This window comes from Aethalodelphis obliquidens, unplaced genomic scaffold (genome assembly GCF_003676395.1).
Source record: "Aethalodelphis obliquidens isolate GAN/ISIS:26980383/991018 unplaced genomic scaffold, ASM367639v1 scaffold72, whole genome shotgun sequence".
In the NCBI taxonomy this organism is placed as follows: Eukaryota; Metazoa; Chordata; class Mammalia; order Artiodactyla; family Delphinidae; genus Aethalodelphis; species Aethalodelphis obliquidens.
In genome coordinates this window covers 421,898-439,424 of record NW_020838016.1, presented here as the reverse complement: position 1 = coordinate 439,424, position 17,527 = coordinate 421,898, and the positions used below count along the sequence as shown (strand labels likewise).

General features: G+C 35.2%; 1 protein-coding gene across 9 annotated transcripts in view; it reads left to right on the top strand.

The window, feature by feature from the left end:
* Nucleotides 1-17,527, top strand: part of NPHP3 (nephrocystin 3) — a 58,281-nt gene that overhangs the window by 17,915 nt on the left and 22,839 nt on the right. For all 9 annotated transcript variants that reach the window (XR_003429719.1, XR_003429720.1, XR_003429721.1 and 6 more), the window contains exons 11-19: nt 210-324; nt 581-724; nt 1,209-1,306; nt 2,340-2,442; nt 2,865-2,947; nt 4,367-4,505; nt 6,923-7,087; nt 13,686-13,780; nt 14,361-14,483. Coding sequence is in view for 6 of the 9 variants with exons in the window: in XM_027091666.1 (XP_026947467.1) it covers nt 210-324; nt 581-724; nt 1,209-1,306; nt 2,340-2,442; nt 2,865-2,947; nt 4,367-4,505; nt 6,923-7,087; nt 13,686-13,780; nt 14,361-14,483 (1,065 nt within the window). In the remaining 3 variants the exon portion in view is untranslated. The remainder of the gene's footprint in view (nt 1-209; nt 325-580; nt 725-1,208; nt 1,307-2,339; nt 2,443-2,864; nt 2,948-4,366; nt 4,506-6,922; nt 7,088-13,685; nt 13,781-14,360; nt 14,484-17,527) is intronic.

The window sequence follows — 17,527 nt, the reverse complement described above, 5'->3', positions numbered from 1 at the left end:
TTTGTAATTAAAATGAAGCTATAATTTTTAATGGTTTATTTAAAAGAATCTAAAAGTGGTGTAAAAATGGAAATTTCCCGTATTAATTCAAAATTGACTGACCATGTAATTACTAACAGGTAGCATTTGATGCTTAATGTATTGTGAATTCTTTTTTTGTTGACCGTAAAGGAGCTTCATCAGTCTTATAAAAGGTCTTTTTCTTTCAGGATTCAGTTACAACAGAAGAATTCCCCTAACACACTAATTCTTTCTCATTTTGTGGGGAGGCCCATGTCAACCAGCTCAGAGTCTTCCTTGATTATTAAACGACTGACTCTAAAGGTAGAAAAATACACCATCTTTTGGAGTTATCAGAAATTTTATTTAGATTCAGAAGTTGTCAGGCCTGAGTACCTGATGATAAACCAATTTTCAGTATTACACATTTGTTTTGGTTTTGCATAAGGTTAAAAATTATACTCAATGCAGCTGGGTCCTTTTGGTGACAATTTTGGTTTAAAATGCAGAGACAGAAATACTTCTCACCAGTTGTGATACAGTGTAGCTACTTTAATTTGCATGTGTTCTCACCTTGTAGTTGATGCAGCATTCTTGGTCAGTATCTGCTCTGACATTGGATCCTGCTAAGCTTCTGGAAGAATTTCCACATTGGCTGGAAAAACTGTCTGCCCGTCATCAAGGCAGCATCATCATCATTATTGATTCTATAGATCAAATTCAGGTATGTTTTCACTTTTTAACCTATTGATATACTCAGAAAGAGACAAAAATATTTGTAGTGACTATAGCAAACATTTAAATCATATGTTTGTGAGAAGAAAATGTTGATGTTGTTTCTTTTATTTCTGCTTAATTTCTAGAGAGGAAGCATGTAGATTATATATATATATATATATATGCCAGTAGTTGCTAGTATCTTATTGGGAAGGACAAACTGTATTTTCACAATTAGCAAATATTGTTCATTTTGACATGGTTTTAGGGCCTTGACATTTCCTTACATGCCCAGAATTCAGATCAGTGATAGTAGTGTTTTGCCACTTGTTCTTCTAATATTCTGAGATAAATCATCCAAAAAATAAGATTTTATCCTTAATAATAATGAGAAATTTAATGAGAATTTCAGTTTACTTTGGGATCTGTTATTGGGTTGCTTTTGAAATATTTTGAATTAATAGATGGAATTTTGTTTTTATATTTTTAAGCAAGTTGAAAAACACATGAAATGGCTGATAGATCCACTGCCAGTGAATGTAAGAGTAATTGTTTCTGTGAATGTGGAAACATGCCCTCCAGCATGGAGGTAAGTGCTAAATTTAATTCTTTCAGATTACATGAACTTTTTAAAGTATAAACAAAGAAAGGTTTTTGATATGTGTATTTCTCATATTTTTCATATGATGTCAGTGAGGATGGGGAGAAGTGGACAAATTCAAGAAAAGGATGCAATCTATAGGATTTGGTGGGAGGTTAGATCAGAGATGTGAGAAAGAAAGCTAGGATAGCTCCCAGGTTTCTGGCTTGAGAAATTAAGTAAACTATGGTTCCATGAACTGAGATGGGAAACACAAAGGATGGGCAGGTTTGTGGAGCAAAGGTCATGACTTTTGTCTTTGGACATGGTTTGTTTGAGTTGCCGATTGTAGCTCCAATTGGTGATGTCTAGTAGGCAGTTAAATTTATGGGTGAGGAAAACGGGGAAGGCCGGGCTAGGAAAAATAGACCAGAGACCTGTGGTCCTGAAATGTAAGCTCACCTTAACAGTCCTCAAAAAGGGATGCAGTGGTTGAGTTCTGTAAGGCAGTGTTTCTTGACCTATTTTTGCCTCTCCACCCTAGGAGCCCGTTAGTGATTTTCTTCCTAATCACCTACCAAGAAGTGTTAATACCATACATATATCATATATCAATTCATGAATGTAAATAAATATGTGTGTATATTTCTGCTTTATGCATAAAGAGAGTAAGATTTCCCCTCCCCAACAAACAATTTTCACCACGCCATTGAGAATGGATGTTGTAGGGTGTAAATTCTAATTGGATTACAAGTAATCTGTGGACGAAGACTGTCTGACACTATTCCTCACAGACACTAATACCTGTGTTGTTTTACTGATGGTATAGAACTGGAAATGTTATACACTTCGTGTATAAGCTATTTATAACAGTGTTTGTTGTGATTAATTGCTAAAAAATGAAATACTATTAATATGATTAACAGAGATTAATTTTGTTTATTTTATGAAGGCAGTATAAAAATTTAATTCTTGTAATGGACTTTGATTAGTCTTGTGGGTAGATTACAGCAATTTCATTTTTCTTTTCTTTAAATAAAAGGTTGTGGCCTACACTTCATCTTGACCCTTTAAATCCTAAAGATGCAAAATCTATTATAATCGCAGAATGCCACTCTGTAGACATTAAACTGAGTAAAGAGCAGGTAAGTATTTTTAATTTTGCTGCTTTCTTTTACTCTCTATAGCTTTCCTTATAAAAACACCTTATATGAGACTTAAAATTCAATTTAGTACTCTATATGGTTCTAAGGAAAATTGGAACTTAGTAATAATTACTTTCTTAAATGCATTTACTCTTAAACTAATAACAGATATAGAAGAAGCAATAAAAAAAACTTTGGTCTTAAAGTTTACTATATTATATTAAGCAGTATTTTAAAAGCAAAAAAGCATTTGCATGTTGATGGCATCTGTGGTCCAGTACCACACGGCAGTGATGCCGCTGATGAGGTGGCAGGAACCGTGTTATTTCTGCAGGGATATTTGTTGATGGCTTGGTTGTAAAGACCGCTTAATTCCAGGGTGGTTTTGTATTTCTGTTTTGTTTTTTGGTAAACTGGTGCAGGAGAAGAAGCTAGAACGACACTGTCGTTCTGCTACAACCTGCAATGCCCTTTATGTCACTCTTTTCGGCAAAATGATTGCGTGGTAAGTGGTGGTTATTTTATGTCATCTTCAGCATGTTTGTGTTTGCTGCAGAACGCTTCTTCACTGTGTGAAACTGAAAACTGATCATTATGACAATCTCTTGGGCCACTAAGATTCTGTGTATTCTAACAGTGATACTAACAACCATGAGAATGTGACTTATGACTGAAGATTGCTGCTAGTCCTTGAATATCAGAACTTGTTGGATATATCTGTCTGGTTTTCATCACAATAACCTTCTCCTGACTGGAGGTTGCAAAAGAAGGCCATCTTTGGCCTCAATTTGGGGCCTACCCAGGAGTGCTCATTGTCGCCTCCTTGAGGCCCGTAGCTTTGAGAAAGTGAGGAGACAACTAAGGCATAAAAATGTTATTTCAGGTGTCTTTCACTATCAGTAGGTAGGTATGTAGGTAGGAATTTTTAATTGTCTCTGTTCCCACGTCCTGATAAACCTTTCATCTTACAATTGGTCTTCTGTTTTAGAAATCCATTCATAATTTGCCTTTAGATAAGCAGTAGAGTTTTACTACTTTTACTTCTTCTTCAGTACAGCCTCACCTACTCTGTCTGTTCGCAACCAGAGGTAAAAAGATCAACACTTGTTTTGGTATTCATCACAGTAGGTTGTAATCCTAGCACAACTCATATTCTAGACACTAAATCTAGTACTCTTGTCTCTTAATTCCACATTCTCACCTGAAGCACCAAATTTGAAACGAAAAAAATCTTCTGAAACTTTGAATTGTCCATGATATTTGATATTTTCATTGTCCCCAGAGTTGTGGCGGTACATCTGTGAACATCAGTGGCTTGCATAAGTACAGTTCGAGAGTCATGCATTTCCTAATAGTTATTGAAATTATCTCTTTTAAGAGGGACTATGGAACCATTTTTTTGTTTTTTCCCTATTCTTTGCATATCTTTGTATTTAAAAAGGAAACTACTGGTAAATATTGTGTAATATTTTAAAACAAACCCCATTTACTGATTTTCTTTAGCCTGATGTTTTCCAAATTCTGGTTCTATTTTTTTTAATTTAATTTGCATGGCTAACTAATAATACTTATTTATAATTATTTTCCTGCTTCCTGTATGTAGGCAGCATGCCTCTAGGTGATAAGAACCATGTCTTACTCATTTTTATGTTCCATAATGTATAGTAATTACTTGATACATAGTTAAGTCCCAGCATATGTTTATTGAATTGAATTAAATGGTAATACACTAAAATAACTGTGATGACTCTAGCAGCCCCATAAAACTAATGTTTTCCTGTGTCATGTTTTACTGAATTCCTGTTGTTATCAGTTAAACAGTACAAAACATAGAGTTAAAATAGAGCACTGTTTTTATTTACCCCAAGTTTTTCACAGATGTTGGCAGACTGTAAGAAATTAAATCTGTTCTCAATTCCAACAGTGCTGGGAGAGCAGGCAATTTAGATAAAATCCTTCTTCAGTGTTTCCAGTGTCAAGATACTGTTTCATTATATAGACTTGTTCTTCGATCTATCCAGGAGTCCATGACAAATGATATGGATAAAGAGCTAATGAAACAGGTAAAGTGTAATAAACTTATAAAGTGAAGATTATTTTGCCTTGTTTGTATTTGTGTGTGAATTGAAGTAAACAGTAAATCCGTGTAATGCTAAATATGTTTCGAGCATATACTATACCCACTACCATAGTGTGCTGTGGCCAGAAGTGATATCTCGGGGAATTTGCATTTTCCTGATTATCATGGAGAGTTTTCATCTTTTCATGCTTCTTGGTTATTCTTGTTTCCTCTTAGGTGAATTGCTTGTTCAAGTCCTTTACCCATTTTTTAATGGAGTTGACTTTTTCTTGTTGATCTGTTAGGAGTTTTTAAATGTTCTACATATTGAATACAAATCCTTTGTTATAGAGTTTGCAACTCAGTGTCTTTTTCCTGTTCTTGTCTTTTAACTTTATGGCGTCATTATACAAAGTTTTATTTTAATGAAGTCAGATTTATCAACAGTTTCTTTCATGGCTTATGCCTGTTGTATCTTATTTTTTTTAATCCTTTGCTATCATAAAAGTATTCTTATATTTTTTCCCTTCAAAATATTTTATAATTTTGTTCTTCATGTGTGAGTCCTTAACTCATATGATATATTTTTATTTATTGTGTGAGGAAGGAATCTACTTCTTTTTTTTTTTTTTTTTTTAGCTACATGACTTGCGGGATCTTAATTCCCTGACCAGGGATTGAACATGGGCCACGGCAGGGAATTCCCAGGAAGCTACTTCTCAGTCTTTTAAAATACAGCTAGTTAATTGTTCATTGTACTTAATACATCTTTTCTACTGATTTGGAATGCCATCTGTCAAATATCAAGCTCACATATAAACAAGAGTCTGTTTCTAGGCTCTTCTGTTCCAATTTACTATTCCTTGTCAATACCACTGTCTTAACTATTAGAACTTTAAAGTAAGCTTTGATATTTGGTTAGGCAAACCCCCTCTTAATATCTTCCATAGTTGTCTTGGCTAATTTCCCACATGTATTTTTAGAATTGGCTCAGCAAGTGCCATGGAAACTCTATATGCAATTTTTTTTTTTACATCTTTATTGGAGTATAATTGCTTTACAATGGTGTGCTAGTTTCTGCTTTATAACAAAGTGAATCAGTTATACATATACATATGTTCCCATATCTCTTCCCTCTTACGTCTCCCTCCCTCCCACCCTCCCTATCCCATCCCTCTAGGTGGTCACAAAGCACCAAGCTGATCTCCCTGTGCTATACAGCTGCTTCCCACTAGCTATCTGTTTTACGTTTGGTAGTGTATATATGTCCAGGCCACTCTCTCGCTTTGTCACAGCTTACCCTTCCCCCTCCCCATATCGTCAAGTCCATTCTCTAGTAGGTCTGTGTCTTTATTCCTGTCAATATGCAATTTTAATTGTAGTTGGGTTGGATTTAGAGGCTAAGTTGGGGGAAATTATCATATAAGTCTTCTCCTTCATGGAAAGCTAAATAGCTCTCCATTTATTTAGTCATCTTCTTGAATGACGATTATCAATAACATTTTATCTTCTTCCCCATAAAAGTCTTAAACATCTTCTGTTAAAATTTGTTTCTAAGGACTTTATAGTTAAAATAACATTTTAAAATTGTTTGTTTCTGGTTATTCAATTTAATTTTTGGAAATTTACTAGCAACCTTGCAGAACTCTTATAGTTTTAACCTGGATCCATTTTTATGTCTATTTCTCAGGTTGGGGGTTCCCCTGGGTTTGACTTTTCATTCTGCCTCTAAGCCCACAGTCTTCTGTCTGTTCGCTGTTTCCCTCAGGCACTCCATCACTAAGGGGACAGCCTTTGAAAGGTCCCTGTGTTGGCAAGCATTCTATCATAGTTCCAGCTCCTTGCTTCACAGAGCTTAAAGGCTCCCCGTCCATCCTGACGGTGGGTGTGAAAACCCAAGCTAAGTTAAGAGACTGTTGCTTATCCTCTCTCCTCACTTCACCCAGGGACAGCAGCTCCAGCACTTAGCCCTCTAATTTTCAGTTTCCTATTTATTTGGGATACTTGGGGGATTTCCCTTTCTTTTCTGCAGGTTCAGTTGTGCTTTTGGAAATGTTTTGTTACATGTTATCTGACATTAACAGGCATTTGTAGTAGGAGGACTGTTTTCTTCCACCATCTTCCCAGAATCAGAACTCTGTCATTAGTTTTAATAATACATTTCCTGCAGTTTTAATTTTCACTAAACTTTTTCTATATGTGTGTTATCTTTGGTGTGCTAGACTTTATATGTACACTATCTTATTAGTGCCTTTTGGAAAGTGTGTTTTATTTTAAGAAATCTGTTTCTTAGTTTATTAAATCACTTGAATGATAAATTCAAATAAGTTAAAAAGTTTAAAAGAATTGTGGAAATTTTAATGGCTGTTAGTTACTAATAGAAGTGCTTTATAATCATTGTTAATTCTTTTTTCTCCCTAGATTCTCTGCCTTGTAAATGTTAGTCACAATGGTGTGAGTGAATCAGAATTGATGGAATTCTATCCTGAGCTATCCTGGGCTGTCTTGACCTCCCTTATTCACAGTTTACACAAAATGTGTTTGTTGACTTATGGTTGTGGTTTGCTCAAGTTTCAACATCTACAGGTAAATGTTATCTTAATAAGGTTTTTTCACTTATTGAAATGTCCACATATCATCGCATATGTATTATGCTATATAATACCACATCATTTCAAATATTTCAATTACAAGACAAAATTGAAATCTCAAATTTGGCATTACAAAAATTTTTTCCAGTGATTTTAGGTTAGATACCAAATTTGGCTAATATTATTCCTATGAAGTAAGTACCTTTGTGAAATGGCTATTACTTTAAAAGGTAGTTTTTTCAATTTTATATTTCATTGAATTGCTGGTATATTATATATGTTTTAAGAACTTGGGCTCTGTAAGTCACTCTGCCTCAATACACAGCCCAGCTCTTCACAGCTTAATGTAACCTTGGGCAAGTTCTCTGAGCCTTGGGCAGATGTTTGCAGCTTACCTCAGGGGTTGTAAAGATAATTAATTGAGGTGGTAAATAATTAATTGATCCTGGTAAGGTCCTAGACATGATGTCTAGCACATAGTAAATAATGACTAATATAACTTTTTTTTTTCCATATTCTAGTTTGCATCTGCTGATACCAAACTCCTGATCCTTCCCTCTCCCCACACCCTTCCCTTTGGAAACCACAAATCTGTTTTCTGTGTCTGTGAATCTGTTTCTGTTTCACAGATATGTTCATTTTTGTCATATTTTAGATTCCACATACAGTATTTGTCTTTCTCTTTCTGACTTACTTCACTTAGTATGATAATCACTAGGTCCATCCATGCTGCAAATGGCATTATTTCATTCTTTTTCATGAATGTCCATCTGTCAATGGACATTTAGATTTTTTCCATGTCTTGGCTATTGTAAATAGTGCTATTGTGAACATAGGGGTGTATATATCTTTTTGATTATAGTTTTGTCTAGAAATATGCCTAGGAGTGAGATTGGATCATATGATAATTCTATTTTCAGTTTTTTAAGGAACCTCCGTACTGTTTTCTATAGTAGCTGCACCAACTTACATCCTCACCAACAGTGTAGGAGGGTTCCCTTTTCTCCACACCCTCCCCAGCATTTGTTATTTGTAGACTTTTTAATGACGGCCATCTGACTCGTGTGCGGTGGTACCTCATTGTAGTTTGATTTGCATTTCTCTCATAATTAACGATGATGAGATAATTTCACGTGCCTATTGGCTATCTGTATGTCTTCTTTGGAGAAATGTCTATTTAGGTCTTCCACCCATTTTTTGATTCTGTTGCTTTTTTGTTATTGAGTTGTATGAGCTGTTTGTATATTTTGGAAATTAAGCCCTTGTTGGTCGCATCATTGGCAAATATTTTCTCCCAGTCTATAGGTTGTCTTTTTGGTTTTTTTATGGTTTTCTTTGCTGTACAGAAGCTTGTAAGTTTGATTAGGTCCTGTTTGTGTATTTTTGCTTTTATTTCTATTGCCTTGGGAGACTGACTTAAGAAAACATTGGTACGATTTATGTCAGAGAATGTCTTGCCTATGTTCTCTTCCAGGAGTTTTATGGTACCATGTCTTTTATATTTAAATCTTTAAGCCATTTTGAGTTTATTTTTGTGTATGGTGTGAGGGTGTGTTCTAACTTCACTGACTTACATGTGGCTGTCCAACTTTTACAACACAACTTGCTGAAGAGACTGTCTTTTCCCCATTGTATGTTCTTGCCTCCTTTGTTGAAGATTAATTGACAGTGGGTGTCTGGGTTTATTTCTGGGCTCTCTATTCTGTTCCAATGATCCGTATGTCTGTTTTTGTGCCAATACCATGTTTTTGATTGCTATAGCTTTGTAGTATTGTCTGATGTCTGGGAGGGTTTGTTCTTTTTCCTAAGAATTGCTTTGGCAATTCTGGGTCTTTTATGGTTCCATATACATTTTAGGATTACTTGTTCTAGTTCTTTGAAAAATGTCATGGGTAATTTGATTAGGATCACATTAAATCTGTAGATTGCTTTTGGTAGTATGGCCATTTTAACAATATTAATTCTTCCAATCCAAGAGCATGGGATATCTTTCCATTTCTTTGAATCATCTTCAGTTTCCTTTATTAATGTTTTGTAGTTCTCAGTATAAAAGTCTTTCACCTCCTGGGTCAGGGTTATTCCTCCATATTTTTTTTTTTTGGATGTGATTTTAAAAGGGATTGTTTTGTTTTTTTTACATTCCCTTTCTGGTGTTTCATTATTAGTATAAAGAAATGCAATGGATTTCTGTATGTTAATCTTGTATCCTGCTACCTTACTGAATTTGTTCATCAGTTCTAATAGTTTTTGCGTGGAGTCTTTAAGGTTTTCTATATATAGTATCATGTCATCTGCATATAATGACAATTTTAACTCTTCCCTACCAATTTGAATACTTTTACTTTTTTTCCTGTCTGACTTCTGTGGCTAGGACTTCCAATACTATGTTGAAGAGAAGTGGTGAGAGTGGTCACCCTTGTCTTCTTCCAGATTTTAGCGGGAAAGTGTTTATCTTTTCACCATTGAATATTATATTGGCTGTTGGTTTGTCATAAATAACTTTTATTATGTTGAAATATGTTCCCTCTATACCCACTTTGGAAAGAGTTTTTATCGTGATTGGATATTGAATTTTCTCAAATGCTTTTTCTGCATCTATTAAGATGATCATGTGATGTTTGTCTTTTCTTTTGTTGATGTGGTGTATCATATTGATTGATTTGCGTATGTTGAACCATCCTTGTGACCCTGGGATGAATCCAACTTGATTGTGGTATATGGTCTTTTTTATGTGTTGTTGGATTCAGTTTGTTAACATTTTTGTTGAGAATTTTTGCATCTATATTCATCAAAGATATTGACCTGTAATTTTCTTTTTTAGTAGTGTCTTTGTCTGGTTTTCGTATCAGGGTGATGGTGGCTTCACAGAGTGTTTTTGGGAGTGTTCCTTCCTCTTCAGTCTTTTAGAAGAGTTTGAGAAGGATTGGTATAAGTTCTTCCTTGTACATTCAGTAGAATTCCCCTGTGAAGCCATCTGACCCAGGACTTTTGTTTGTAGGGAGTTTTTAAATTACGGATTCTATTTCACTTCTAGTTATCAGTCTGTTCAAGTTACCTATTTCTTCTTGATTCAGTTTTAATGGGTTGTATGTTTCTAGAAAGTTGTCCATTTCTTCTAGGTTGTTGAATTTGTGGTAATTGTTCATAGTATTCTCTTACGGCCTTGCACCAAAAAATATTAAACCCACACAGCCTACTCAGGGATGCTGCCATGTAAAAATAGCCCTCCAAGACCACAGTAGAAAATTGTTTCTCCTAAACTCATAGAGCAAGAGAAATATAAGTAAAATGAATCAGAGGAACCACTCCCAATTAAAAGATCAAGAGAATTCCTCTTAAAGAACAAACAACGAAACAGACCTCTTCAGTCTAATAGACACTGAGTTCAAAAAAGAGGTAATGAAAATACTGAAGGAATTAAGAAGGACTATTGATAGAAATACAGATTACTGTAAAAAGGAACTAGAAACTATAAGGAAGAGCCAAGAAAAATTAGAAAATTCACTTGCTGAAATCAAAACTGAGCTTAAGACAATGAATAGCAGAATGAATAATGCAGAAGAATGAATAAGTGATCTGGAAGATAGAATAATGGAAATCACCCTATCAGAACAGCAGACAGAAAGACAAATGAAAAAAAAAATGAAAGCAATATAAGAGACCTATGGGATAATACAAAGCATGCCAATCTATGCATAATAGGGATCCCAGAAGTAGAAGAAAGAGAAAAGGGGATTGAAAATGTATTTGAAGAAATTATGGCTGAAAGCTTCCCAAACCTAAAGAAGGAAACAGATATCCAGGTTCAGGAAGCACAGAGGGTCCCAAACAAGATAAACCCAAACAGACCTACACCAAGACATATTATAATAAAAATGGCAAAAGTTAAACATAAAGAGAGGATTCTAAAGGCAGCAAGAGAAAAACAAAGAGTTGATTACAAGGCAACCCGCATAAGGCTATCAGCTGATTTCTCTACAGGAGTGTTGCAAGCCAGAAGGGAGTGACAAGATATATTCAAAGTTCTGAAAGGGAAAAACCTGCAACCTAGGAAATTCCACCCACCAAGATTATCATTTAGAATAGAAGGAGAGATAAAAATTTTTCAGCCAAGCAAAAACTAAACCTATACTAAAGGAAATATTGAAAGATCTTATCTAAATAGAAAAGAAGTAAGAATCTAGGGAAGAGAAAACCACAATTGGAAAGTAAATCACTTAAATAAGCCAGTACACAGATTAAAAAAAACAATTTTACAGAATCACACATGAACCACAGCAAACAGCAAAAGGACAAACGTGAAGATGTAAAAAAGGACATCAAAATCATAAAACATGGGAGAAGAGCATAAGAAAATGTAGATTTTTTTTTCTAGAATGTGTTTGAGCCTATGTAACTACCAGTGTAAGGCAAGTAGATATAGGAAGGGGTTAACATACTTGAAAAACAGGGTAACCATAAATCAAAAACATACAGTAGACTCACAAAAACCAAAAAGAAGAGAACTTAAGCATAATACAAAAGAAAATCATCAAACCATGAAAGGAAAAAGAAAAAGAAAGGGACAAAGAAGAAATATAAAATCAATGGGAAAACAAGGTTTAAAATGGCAATAAATACATATCTATCAATAATTACTTCAGCTGTCAATGGACTAGATGCTCCAGTCAAAAGACACAGTGGCAGTTTGGAGAAAAAAACAAGAGCTGACAATATGCTGCCTACAAGAGACCCATTTTAGGGCAAAGGACACACATAGATTGAAAATGAGGGGATGGAAAAAGATATTTCATGCAAATGGAAATGACAAGAAAGTGGGGTTGCAATACTCATATCAGACAAAATAGACTTTAAAACAAAGGCTATAAAGAAAGATAAAGAAGGACACTATATAATGATATAAGGATCAATACAAGGAGAGGATATTACACTCATCAACATATATGCACCCAATATAGGAGCACCCAGATACATAAAATAAATACTAACAGACATAACAGGAGAAATTGATGGGAATACAATAATGGTTGGAGATTTTAATACCCTACTCACATCAATGGACAGATCTTTGAGACAGAAAATCAATAAGGCAACAGAGATCCTAAATGATTCAATAGAACAGTTAGACTTAATTGATATTTTCAAGACATTACATCCCAAATAAAGCAGAATACACATTCTTTTCAAGTGCACATGGAACATTCTCTAGGATTGACCACATACTAGGGCACAAAACAAGTCTCAACAAATTTAAAAGTATAGAAATTATTTCAAGCATCTTTTCTGACCACAAATGTCATGAAACTAGAAATCAACCACAGAAAAATAAATGAGAAAAAAAACAATTACATGGAGACTAAGCAACATACTACTGAAAAACCAGTGGGTCAATGATGAAATCAAAGAAGAAATTTAAAAATGCCTTGAGGCAAATGACAATGAAAACACAACCATACAAAATCTATGGGATGCAGCAAAAGCAGTTCTGAGAGGGAAGTTCATAGAGATAAGAAAAATCTCAAATAAACAACCTAACCCACCACATAAAAGAATTAGAAATAGAACAAACAAAACTTAAAGTCAGCAGAAGGAAGGAGATAATAAAGATCAGAGAGGAAATAAATAACATCAAGATTTAAAAAACAATAGAAAAAAATCAGTAATACCAAGAACTGGTTCTTTGAAAGGGTAAACAAAATTGACAAACCTCGGGACTTCCCTGGTGGCATAGTGGTTAAGAATCCACCTGCCAATGCAGGGGACACAGGTTCAAGCCCTGGTCTGGGGAGATCCCACGTGCCGAAGAGCAACTAAGCCCCTGTGCCACAGTGACTGAGGCTTCACTCTAGAGCCCATGAGCCACAACTACTGAGCCCACGTGCCACAACTACTGAAGCCTGTGCACCTAGAAGCCGTGCTGTGCAACAAGAGAAGCCACCGCAGTGAGAAGCCTACACACTGCCACAAAGAGTAGCCCCCACTCACCACAACTAGAGAAAGCCCGCGTGCAGCAACTAACACCCAATGCAGCCAAAAATAAAATTAAAAAAAAAAATTTAAAACATTGGCAAACCTCTGGCCAGAGTCACCAAGAAGAAAAGAGAGAAGACCCAAATGAAACAAGAAATAGGAGAAATCACAACAGATACCACAGAAATACCAATATAATTCTTATCATCTGCAATGCCATGGTTGATTTATACATATAAACAAATGTAAATGAAGTCTTTCACTTGAGTATGCTGTGTTATATATGCAGGTGTGGAATGTTTGTAATTTCACAGGCTTATCTTTCTCCTTTATCGTATATCACTTAAATATAATTTGCTCTTTTTAGTACTTTTGCAAAACACATTTCAGATTTTTAATGTATTCACCAGAAGTTTGAATTGAATTATATTTTGAGTTCTTACAGGAATTCTCATGTCAGTTTATCACATAAATATATACCAAATTTTAAAGTATTCTAATGCTCTTTCTATTATACAACTATAACATTGAAATAATTATAAATTTCTTTTTACAAATTCATTGTTAGATTGTACAGTGACTTACAGAAAACAGACTGTAATGTTTTTTCTTCTTCTCCATAGGCTTGGGAAACAGTGAGACTAGAGTACATGGAAGGTCCCACCATTATTTCTTCATATAGGCAAAAGCTAACCAACTATTTCACCATGCAGCTAAGGTATTGTAAATGTCCATGTTGTTTTTCTGTAGCTTCTGCAACACGCTCTACCTCTGTGTCCTTATTTCTCTTTCTTGTGTAACTTAATGTATAAAAATTTCCTTATTATTTTAAAAGGTTAAGTCCTCTCCTATTCTGTTAATGCCAAAAGAACAAAAGATGATTATGTAAGTCAGTCTTTTAATATTATGCTGAAGATTTAAACTTAAGTGGTATCAATGCAGGATCATTTTATTATTTTTATTTTATTCTAGTTAAATAGTTTAAGTAGTTTAAAAATATGTGTGTGTCTGTTTATACCTGTGTGTGTATATTTGTGTCTATTTATGTTTTTTTTAATAGTTCAATTTTAGGAAAATAAACTTTAGAGTTTGGTCAGTGGTCCTGAATATCACTTTGTTTTCATAGTTAGATTGGTCAAGTTTCTGATTTTGACCTAGTTTTCTCAGCATCAGATTATACTCAGAGTCAGGGATATATCTCAAATGTCTCTCTCCTACTTCAGCATTTGTCTGTAGCCTTTTAAAGTGATCTAATTGTAGCAATGTATTATTGAATGTTGTCCCTTCTCTTCTAATAGTCAGGACCGAGTGACTTGGAGGAGTGCAGATGAACTGCCTTGGCTATTCCAGCAGCAGGGAAGTAAACAGAAGCTGCACGATTGCCTTCTTAACCTCTTTGTGTCTCAAAACCTCTATAAAAGGTAAGAAACTTATTTGTAGGACACCTTTTCCCAGAAAAACAGATTTTAAACAGTTGTTCAGTGTAACAAAGAAAAATGGCATTCTTCATTTAAAAATTAGTCCAGTTTCAGTGGTAACTGAAGTATAAAACAGTGTGGGAGAAATTTTAATACAGTTTGCAAATTGCCACAACATCTACTTTTTCCAAGAGGTAAACAAGAAAGATAGAGTATTGCAGTTTTCATAAAATCAGACCTGGAATACTCTTGAGATAGCTTTGTATCTTAATCTTTCACTGAAGCAGGTTTAAATCCAGACCACCCAGAGAGGCGGTTCATGATGTCTGCCTCTCAGGGTATTCAGATATTTCAAAGTATAGCCTTCAAAACAGACTCTGGGCTCTACAGAGAATCTGACTAGTGTCAGAATTTAAAGAAAGGATTACCCTTTTTCCTAAATGTCTTTTTTTTTTTAATTTTTTATTTTGTCTTTTTGGCTGTGCCCTATGGCATGTGAGATCTTATTTCCCCGACTAGGGATTGAACCCTTGCCCACTGCGGTGGAAGCACTGAATCTTAACCACTGGACGACCAGGGAAGTCCTTCGTAACTGTCTTATTGTCTCTCCTGGTGTGTTTGAATTTGCCTCTGGCAGAACCACCTTTTTCTGAGACAACCTTCTGATCTCTAAGCCCTACGAGGGATTTTTTCTGTCTCACCTGGAAATTTACTCACTTTTCATAATTTATTTATTTTATTTTATTTACATCTTTATTGGAGTATAATTGGTTTAAAATGGTGTGTCAGTTTCTGCTTTATAACAAAGTGAATCAGTTATACATATACATATGTTCCCATATCTCTTCCCTCTTGCGTCTCCCTCCCTCCCCTCTAGGTGGTCACCCCTCTAGGTGGTCACAAAGCACCGAGCTGATCTCCCTGTGCTATGCGGCTGCTTCCCACTAGCTATCTATTTTACGTTTGGTAGTGTATATATGTCCATGCCACTCTCTCACTTCGTCACAGCTTACCCTTCCCCCTCCCCATATCCTCAAGTCCATTCTCTAGTAGGTCTGTCTCTTTATTCCTGTCTTACCCCTAGCTTCTTCATGACATTTTTTTTTCTTAAATTCCATATATATGTATTAGCATACGGTATTTGTCTTTCTCCTTCTGACTTACTTCACTCTGTATGACAGACTCTAGGTCCATCCACCTCATTATAAATAGCTCAATTTCGTTTCTTTATATGGCTGAGTAATATTCCATTGTATATATGTGCCACTTCTTCTTTATCCATTCATCCGATGATGGACACTTAGGTTGTTTCCATCTCCGGGCTATTGTAAATAGAGATGCAATGAACATTTTGGTACATGACTCTTTTTGAATTACGGTTTTCTCAGGGTATATGCCCAGTAATGGAATTGCTGGGTCATATGGTAGTTCTATTTGTAGTTTTTTAAGGAACCTCCATACTGTTCTCCATAGTGGCTATACCAATTCACATTCCCACCAGCAGTGCAAGAGTGTTCCCTTTTCTCCAAACCTTCTCCAGCACTTATTGTTTCTAGATTTTTTGATGATAGCCATTCTGACCAGTATGAGATGATATCTCATTGTACTTTTGATTTGCATTTCTCTCATGATTAATGATGTTGAGCATTCTTTCATGTGTTTGTTGGCAGTCTGTATATCTTCTCTGGAGAAATGTCTATTTAGGTCTTCTACCCATTTTCGGATTGGTTTGTTTGCTTTTTTGTTATTGAGCTGCAAGAGCTGCTTGTAAATTTTGGAGGTTAATCCTTTGTCAGTTGCTTCATTTGCAAATATTTTCTCCCATTCTGAGGGTTGTCTTTTGCTCTTGTTTATGGTTTCCTTTGCTTTGCAAAAGCTTTTAAGTTTCATTAGGTCCCATTTGTTAATTTTTGTTTTTATTTCCATTTCTCTAGGAGGTGGGTCAAAAAGGATCTTGCTGTGATTTATGTCACAGAGTGTTCTGCCTATGTTTTCCTCTAAGAGTTTGATAGTTTCTGGCCTTACATTTAGGTCTTTAATCCATTTTGAGCTTATTTTTGTGTATGGTGTTAGGGAGTGATCTAATCTTATACTTTTACATGTACCTCTCCAGTTTTCCCAGTACCACTTATTGAAGAGACTGTCCTTTCTTCACTGTACATTCCTGCCTCCTTTATCAAAGATAAGGTGACCATATGTGCGTGGGTTTATCTCTGGGCTTTCTATCCTGTTCCATTGATCTGTCTTTCCGTTTTTATGCCAGTACCATACTGTCTTGATTACTGTAGCTTTGTAGTATACTCTGAAGTCAGGGAGCCTGATTCCTCCAGCTCCGTTTTTCGTTCTCAAGATTGCTTTGGCTATTCGGGGTCTTTTGTGTTTCCATACAAATTGTGAAATTTTTTGTTCTAGTTCTGTGAAAAATGCCAGTGGTAGTTTGATAGGGATTGCATGAATCTGTAGATTGCTTTCGGTAGTAGAGTCATTTTCACGATGTTGATTCTTCCAATCCAAGAACATGGTATATCTCTCCATCTATTTGTATCATCTTTAATTTCTTTCATCAGTGTCTTATAATTTTCTGCATACAGGTCTTTTGTCTCCTTAGGTAGGTTTATTCCTAGATATTTTATTCTTTTTGTTGCAATGGTAAATGGGAGTGTTTTCTTGATTTCACTTTCAGATTTTTCATCATTAGTGTATAGGAATGCAAGAGATTTCTGTGCATTAATTTTGTATTCTGCTACTTTACCAAATTCATTGATTAGCTCTAGTAGTTTTCTGGTAGCATCTTTAGGATTCTCTATGTATAGTGTCATGTCATCTGAAAACAGTGACGGCTTTGCTGCTTCTTTTCCGATTTGGATTCCTTTTATTTCCTTTTCTTCTCTGATTGCTGTGGCTAAAACTTTAAAAACTATGTTGAATAAGAGTGGTGAGAGTGGGCAACCTTGTCTTGTTCCTGATCTTAGTGGAAATGCTTTCAGTTTATCACCATTGAAGACGATGTTGGCTGTGGGCTTGTCATATATGGCCTTTATTATGTT